General features: G+C 36.4%; 1 protein-coding gene across 1 annotated transcript; it reads right to left on the bottom strand.

Moving 5' to 3' along the window:
• Positions 1-1,338: 1,338 nt before the first annotated feature.
• Positions 1,339-2,625, bottom strand: LOC131151563 (uncharacterized; the record flags this gene model as incomplete). The annotated part of the gene is made up of 4 exons (XM_058102803.1): positions 2,618-2,625; positions 2,270-2,364; positions 1,650-2,148; positions 1,339-1,499 (listed from the first exon to the last, which is right to left on the bottom strand). Coding segments are annotated over exons 1-4 (763 nt in total), but the record flags the coding sequence as incomplete, so codon positions are not given.
• Positions 2,626-8,669: the final 6,044 nt, after the last annotated feature.

The following is an 8,669-nucleotide window of genomic DNA, read 5'->3' as shown; positions in this document are numbered from 1 at the left end:
TGCGCTAGAATCTGCTAACACGACTTTCAGCTGTCATACATGTACATGGTTGCATTAACATACACAAACAGCATAGTTCATTTCATATTTTATTCTCAATGCATTACTTAACCTGCATCTCATACATATAACGTACATTTGCACTGAACTTACATTTACTTATGCCACATAATTTAGCAATACAATTCATAAATATTCCTTGTAAAATAAGTCAACCCATATTTAGCATTTAAATACTAAAAATATAATTTCCATTTCTTATATAATTTCTAGAAAATACCTTTCACTTTCATTAGTTCATTTTCACATATACATAGCTAAATAAGTGGTCCTAGGCACAGAAAACATAATTTACATGGTTGACATTTTTAAACCCATACAGAAACATATACATAAATATAACATAATTTATTACCTTTAATTTCATAAAATATGATAATATACAATTTCCCCTTACCTAACTTATGAACTACACCGGCAAGATCCTTGAACTGAAACCTATGGCATTCATTTGGACCCTAAATCAAAAACCCTAATTTAATTAAATAAACCCCAACTAACTCAAATCTTAGGAAAAATACTTATTTAATACTTCCTAGGTTTCAAATAACAATATTCATTAAGAAAATTCCCAAAATAACTCACTTACCTTCATTTTGGGATGTTTCTCAAACCTCTCAAACGTACGATCAGCTCATGCAGCCTTGCAAAGAATGATCCTACGAACCTCATGGTGGTTCCGGATCGTCAAACCAAATCCAACCTGAAATTGAAGAGAGAAGGATGGGGGTCTATTTTTTAGGGAGAGAGTGAGTGAAGTCCCGAAGTTTCTCACTGAAAATGAAAGAAACTTTATTTATAGGCAGGGCTTCATCGACGAGACACGTGGGTTCATCGACGATAAAGGGACTTCATCGACGAGAAGATACATTTGTCAACGAAATTTAGAGTCTGAAATTACTCTCTCGGGATCCCTCGTCGACGAGGAACGGGAGTTCATCCACGATCTCTAAAAGGACACTCATCAACAAAGATAAAACATTTGTCGACGAGGCCTGCTATTCCTTCTTCTAAAATCTTTCCTTTCCCTTATTATCCGTTAATCCATTTCATTTATTATACTTCCTAATTATTTTATAGTTTAAATTTTGTGTCATTACATTCTCCCCTCCTTAAGAAATTTTGTACTTGAAATTTTACGAACTAATCATCGTTTCACATTACTTGAATTCATTTACTAACTATAAATATAAGAACTCAACATGCATATCATCATATAAACCATTCAATCATTCTTCATTAAATTAAATTATCACTATCTTAATTATAATCTCATACCTGCTTCTCTGATGGCATCCTCCTCAACTTGAAGTGTGTACAATTGGGGTGGAGCACACCTTCCTAATAGTACCTGCTGTTTTCCCCGATCCTCATTCTGCACAGATACCATAGACAACGACTCCTGACAATCTTTCCCGACATGCCCTGGCTTACCACACCTATAACAATTTAGAGTGCCAAACCAACATTTGCCCCTATGCCTCTTATTACACTTCGGGCATACAAAGTCCACTGTTTCTTTTCCTTTCTTCCCTGATCCCTAAATGGCCTTAGACTGAAAACTAGATGGTGTAGGTCTCTTCTTCTACTCTAAAGACTCAGTGCTGCTCTGGATACTCTTCTCCAACACTGAGGCCTTATAAACTACTTTTGAAAAACTCTGGACCTGAAAGCCGACCACCAGCTTGTAGATTCTGCGCCTTAGACCTTTCTCAAATTTCCTGGCTTTCCTTATCTCATTTGGGATTAGAAATGGAGCGAAACATGACAATTCCACAAATTTAGCCTCATATTCCACAACCGTCATATCTCCCTGGGTCAGATTAGTAAATTCCTTAATCTTTTCCTCTCTGACAGATGAAGGAAAATACCTGTCAAAAAACAGCTCTTTGAATCTCTCCCAAGTAAAAGCTATCTTTATCACCCTCTGATCCTCTAGCAGCTTTACAGAAAGCCACCAACGCTTCGCCTCTCCAGTCATTTTGAATGCAGCATAACAAACCTTCTGTTCATCCGTGCAGTCGAGTACGACCATAATCTCTTCTATTTCCTGTACCCAATTCTCTGTAGCCATTGGATCAAGTCTTCCTATAAAGGTTGGAGGGTTCATCCTCATAAATTCCCTTAATGTTGTAGCCCTGTCCTACAGGTGGACAGTTATGTTCTTTTGGATCCTTCTTCATCTCTACTTTAACTTAACGAGCGATACCTAGGAGGACCTTAGAGGTATCTATTTCTTCTTCACTAGAAGTCACTGAATCCTCTCTTCCTTCAGCCTTTACATTCTCATCTCTAGAATCCATCCTGAAAATAGGACATAGAAAAATAAGAATTCCATATCATAACCCCAAACAACATAATCATTAAATTAAATCCCATAAAAATCTAAAATCTCCATATAATGACCAACCTCACGGCTAAGAAACATCACCGTCGATGGATTTACTGTGGTTTTCTGAGACCGTTGACTGAATCAGAAAATCACAGAAGTCCACCAAGGGATTTCTGCCTCCAAGCTATAAGACAAAATCCTATACTTCCCTAAACCTAATCTAACCTTTCCATCTAATATCTTTATCCTAATTGATTCCTATACTCTGGTATAATCATTTCCTAAGTTCTCAAAATATAATCCCAAAGCCACTTGCTCTGATACCAAAATGTAACGCCCCGAACCCTTAAACCCGGGTCCGGTGCGTTATACCTGATAAAATCCTGATAATCCATAATCAACATATACGCAGCGAAAAACAAAAACATAATTTCCACAAATATAATAATACCAGAGTTTACTATTTCTATCTATAATCCATATTATTTGTCCATCAACTGCATTTCCATATATACATATATCTCCAAATCATTTTAGTATTCACAATCATTCCTTTCTCAACAGACTTAAAACATAAAAACATAAACTTAAACTTTATACATCCCAATAGTAATATCAAAATATACCCTTTCTCTTTATAATCCTAAAAAATGCTATAAACCCTCGAGCTCTCTAAGCCCGACCTTGAGGATGTCCTGAAAAAGAAATAGTCATATTCGGGTGAGACATATCTCAGTAAGGGAAGAAACAATATATATTAAAACAGCGTGTGACTAACATGAGGTTTATAAATATCATTTTAATAACATTAGCAAAACATTATCATAAACACTGAAACCATTTTCTAAACCTAAGCAATCACATGCAAAAGATTTAATCCACCAGATTACCTAAGGATAGGGGCGATTACCAGCCCATACAAGTAGCACTCCTCTGCTTTGATACTTAGGCAACCCTAGGGTCGCTACTGAAGCATATCAAGGCACTCACCTTACTTAGTAAGCCCTCTAGTATTAGATTGATCTCGTACTCATACAGTTCGAACAAAGGTTTACCAGCGAAAACCCCAAGGATAGGGAAATCTATTAGCCCATACAAGTAGGTTCCCTCCGCCCTAGTACGTTATGCAGCTACTGCCACATCTGAAGTTACTAGCACACTCGCCTTTCTCAGCAAGCCCTCAGGCAAAGAGTACACCTCGCCCAATCATAACATGTTCTACGAGCATAGATACTTCTAATATCATAGTACATTATTCTTTCTATCATTACTCAACCATTCACATTTTTTCATGTTCATAGCTTAAACATTGCATTTCATTTCACTTTAAGTGACTCTTTCCCATTTACATCGTTCACATTTCACATTTCATTCCATTATCATTTCATTGTCATTTCATTCATTCGTACTACAACCGCTTTTTAGCCGTCATCAATTAATCCACATAAAAATGCGCTAGAATTTGCTAACACAGCTCCTTTTAGCTGTCATCAGTTAGTTTACACAGAAATGCGCTAGAATATGCTAACACGACTTTCAGTTGTCATACATTTACATGGTTGCATTAACATACACAAGCAGCATAGTTCATTTCATATTTTATTCTCAATGCATTACTTGCTTGACCTACATCTCATACATATAACATACATTTGCACTGAACTTACATTTACTCATGCCACACAATTTAACAATAAAATTCATACATATTCCTTGTAAAATAAGCCAACTCGCATTTAACATTTAAATACTGAAAATATCATTTCCATTTCTTACATAACTTGCCATAAAATACCTTTCACTTTCATGAGTTCGTTTTCACATATACATAGCTAAATAAGTGGTCCTAGGCTCAAAAAACATAATTTACATGGTTGGCATTTTTAAACCTCATACCAAAACATATAAATAAATATAACATAATTTATTCCTTTAATTTCATAAAATCTGATTTAAAATACAATTTCCCCTTACTTGACTTATGAACTACGCTAGTAGGATCCCTGAACCGATACCCACGGCGTTCACTTGGATCCTAAATTAAAAACCCTAGTTTAATTAAATAAACCCCAACTAACTCAAATCTTAGGAAAAATACTAATTTAATACTTCTTAGGTTTCAAATAACAATATTCATTAATAAAATTCCCAAAATAACTCACTTACCCTGATTTTGGGATGTTTCCCAAACCTCTCAAACCAACGATAAGCTCCTGCAACCTTGTAGAGAATGATCCTACGAACATCATGGTGGTTCCGGATCGTCAAATTGGGTTAAATCCATCCTGAAATCGAAGAGAGAAGGCTGGGGGTCCTTTTTTTTAGAGAGAGAGAGTGAAATCCCGAAGTTTCTTGCTGAAAATGAAAGAAACTCGATTTATAGGCAAGACTTCGTCGACGAGACAAGTGGGTTCGTCGACAAGACACGTGGGTTCGTTGATGAACCACTGAAGAGACTTCATTGACGAGAAGATACATTCGCCAATGAAATTTAGAGTTTGAAATTACTCTCTCGGGATTCCCTTGTCGATGAGGAATAAGAGTTCGTCCACGATCTCTAGAAGGACACTCGTCGACAAAGACAGAACATTTGTCGATGAGGCCTGCTATTCCTTCCTCTAAAATCTTTCCTTTTCCTTATTATACATTAATCCATTTCATTTATTATACTTCCTAATTATTTTATAGTTTTAATTTCTGGGTTTTTACACTCGACCTCTTCGACAACTCCTTCGTGGGCTTTTTACTCGACTGGCTGTCCTGTCCAACCTCACTTGCCTCCGACAACTAGGTCTATCTAGTAACTTGTTTTCCAATGAGATACCGGCCTCAATCGGCTCTCTATTTAAGATTAGGGAGCTCGTCCTCAACAGCAATGGCTTCTAAGGCACTATTCTAGCGAGCCTCGACGGTCTGACACACTTGAAAAAGGCTAGAACTCCAAGCGAACAAGCTCTCTGACAAAGATCATTCTTTAATAATTAATACATATTTATATTTTTAAATATATATTTTTTATATTTATATACTTATCTTGCTAGAGCATTTTTAGTATTATTGAGAGATAGAGAGAGAGAACCCAATTTCTCTTTACACCAATTTCTACGCCCACAGAACCTCCTCCCTCTCCCTCTTCTTCCAATTTTTAAATGATGCATGCAATAAATGAATGTTCAACTTAATGCCTCATGAGGTTGCAATTCCCTATGCACAACCATGGCCATGCCTACATTAAGTCTTGTCAGGCAAAAGTGTCGGCACTCACGAAGCATTAAATTGGAGAAAATATAAATTTATTGTGAGAATTGTACGACACTTGCAATGCAGTAGCCAGAGATGGGCAAGAGGTTGGGGTGCTTGAGCCCAAAGAGTTCTTCAAACATGGTGATAGTGTGGTTTTGAATGATGTCTCTAGCAGAGGAGGATTCTTTGACGTCGACTGTGACAACCCGAATAATAATGAGATTTAAATAATAAAAAGAAAGGGAAATGGAAGCCGGAAACAGAAGGAGGCAATCGAAGACGTTGCATTTTGGGAAGGATAATCTTGAGGAAATTTTCAGCACCTCGTCGACGAATACAGGGGACTTGTTGACGAGGGTATAACAGGAGCTCGTCGACGAGGATATGATTCGTCGATGAGAAGATACCGAGAGAGGGTTTTGGAGAAATCTAAAATTCGTCGACGAAGGTGCAGATTCATCGATGAAATTTCTACAGGACTCGTCGATGAGGTGATGTGTCTCGTCGACGAATCTGACCTTATAAATAGTAGAAATCCGGAATTAAACGTGAAAATTAAGAAATCCTCACGCACAGTCTATCCCCCTTTGGTTTCTCTCTCCTCTCTCTTCGATTCTGGCTTCGTCGCTCGCTGGATCGATGATCTAAGGCCACCACGACGCTCCTAGAGAAGTTTTCTGCATATCTGCCGGAGCGGATCGTTAGGTGGAACTCCGTTGAAATTCATCCTTGAATTGAGGTAAGACTTTTTAAGCCAAATTTGGTCTTACAGTAGTTATAGGAAATGATATACACGTGAAAATATTGAAATTTAGTATTGGGAGTTTTCATTTTCAGGGTATTGATCAGCAAATCCTACGGGTGTGAGTTCAGAATTTATAGGAGCTTTTCTCAGTAACTAGGTAAGGGAATAAACTAAAACAGTTACTTTTCATGCAAATTATTATTATTTATGAGAAAAGTTATTTTCAAGAAAGCATGTATTATATCTGTATATTACGAAAGAAATGCATGTTTGAGAAAATACTACTGTTATGTTAAAATGTATATATATATATATATATATATATATGTATGAGATGCCAGAAACTATGATTTTAGATTACAATGTATGGTTTTATACAACAAATGTGTGGCATGAATATTATTTTACATGGAAGAATATCATGATATGACAATGATATGAATGAAATATGTTTTGAGATATTATGAAAGAATACAATACATTATGATGTTGAAAGTACATGATAAATTGATTATTTTCAGAATGATATACATATATGAAATGATTTCGGCGCGAGGCCGTATTTATGTATGATTTCAGCGCGAGGCTGTGTTTATGTATGATTTTGGCTCGAGGCCGTATTTATGAAATGATCGGCACGAGGCTGTATTTATGAAATGTTCGGCGCGAGGCCATATTTATGAAATTATGAAAGATGCTATAATATCATGTATTATATGTTATCTGAACCCGGATGTTAGTTTGGTTCAGTTCAGGAGCACAGTACCGTAGCTTATAGATCAAATATCTATGATATGATTGGTACTAATCACCCCACGAGGGGGTGGGAGATGGATAGTCGATGTGGTTTTCAATAGAGTGTGAACGTCCACCTGGCAGTCCGGACCAGGGTGTGGCGGACCCATCGTACTTACAGATATTTTTGACTCGGTAATGGTAGGCCAACCATTGTCGGGTCCCGCTTTCGGGCTGCACAACCCGTCATGGGGGGTAATACATGACATCAGCTAACTATTCATCCTGTGTATGTTTTCAATATTATCAGTTATAACAGATGTTTTATGTACAATATTATTTATTAGCAAATATGAAAGTATGTGATTATTTAGTACGATATGCGAATGTTTCTAGAAAATGAAATGTACTGTATATGTATAATTGCCATATATATATATTCATGTTGACACACGATTGTATTTAATTTATTTTCCCTTATTGAGAAGTGTCTCACCCCGGAACATTAAATGATTTTCAGGAAACCCAGAGAGATCGGCAGGTCAAGGCCGTTGTTGAGCGAGTTGAGCTTCCCTGCTGGAAGGGTAAGCGTTGATCTAGGATCAGGAGATTTTTGTTGTGTGATCCTAGGGATTATTTTGATGTTTTTGGAGGTTATATATAAATACAGTATTTTGGTGATTTAATAAACTCTGGTATTATGTAATTAATGTTTTGATGGATGAAAATTATTTTTATTGCTGCTTAGGTTTCCGCTGTTTATGTGAGGTTATTCCCCGCTACCCACGGGTTTGGGTTGATGTTATTATTATTATTTATGTTTTATTATGTGATAAGTTAAGCAGGCCGTTACATCGGCCACCCATGATGTGCTAGACTCAGTTTCGAATTCGAATGGTCCTGAAAATAAAACCCTCTCTCATCTACCTAGATAAATAGAAACCAAATTAGAGAATGCATTTTAACGCCCCACCCCCTAAAACACAATATATATATATATATATATATATATATATATATATATGTACATACAAAACAAAAACAAAGCAAAAGCAAAGAAGTTGGAATTTTTAAAATATGTTTATTTGTCTTTGGGGTATCATGAAATGGAATATGGTTGGAAGCTAGTTGCTAATTAATTATTAAGCAATACATGTAGAGGGCCTAATGTAACTAATGACTGATGAATGCATGTGTTTCCCCATACATGGGTCTCGGTATGCTGTCCAATGCATTATTACACACATAAAATCCATTGGAGTTCAGTTGTTCTGGAGTTATTAATATTGCAGTTGTTATCCATCATCTCAACTGAACTTTTTTTTTCATATTAGCTTCTTGCTAACAGGTTGCCCTTTCTACTTCCAGTTAAATATTTGGATGATTTGTCATCTGGTTTGTTGCCCTGCAGATATGTAGGCAGGTTGAATTTGAAATCGCCAAATAGATCGTACAAAAAGTTGAGTAGGGTGCTCTCCCCTTGAAAATCATCAAGCCTAAACATGAAATAGAGAGAAAGAAGAAACCAAGTTGGCTGGGATCTATTTGACTTCC

Source organism: Malania oleifera, chromosome 3 (genome assembly GCF_029873635.1).
Source record: "Malania oleifera isolate guangnan ecotype guangnan chromosome 3, ASM2987363v1, whole genome shotgun sequence".
Lineage (NCBI taxonomy): Eukaryota > Viridiplantae > Streptophyta > Magnoliopsida > Santalales > Ximeniaceae > Malania > Malania oleifera.
Note: the sequence above shows the minus strand (reverse complement) of the source record. Positions and strands in the feature narration are given on the sequence as shown.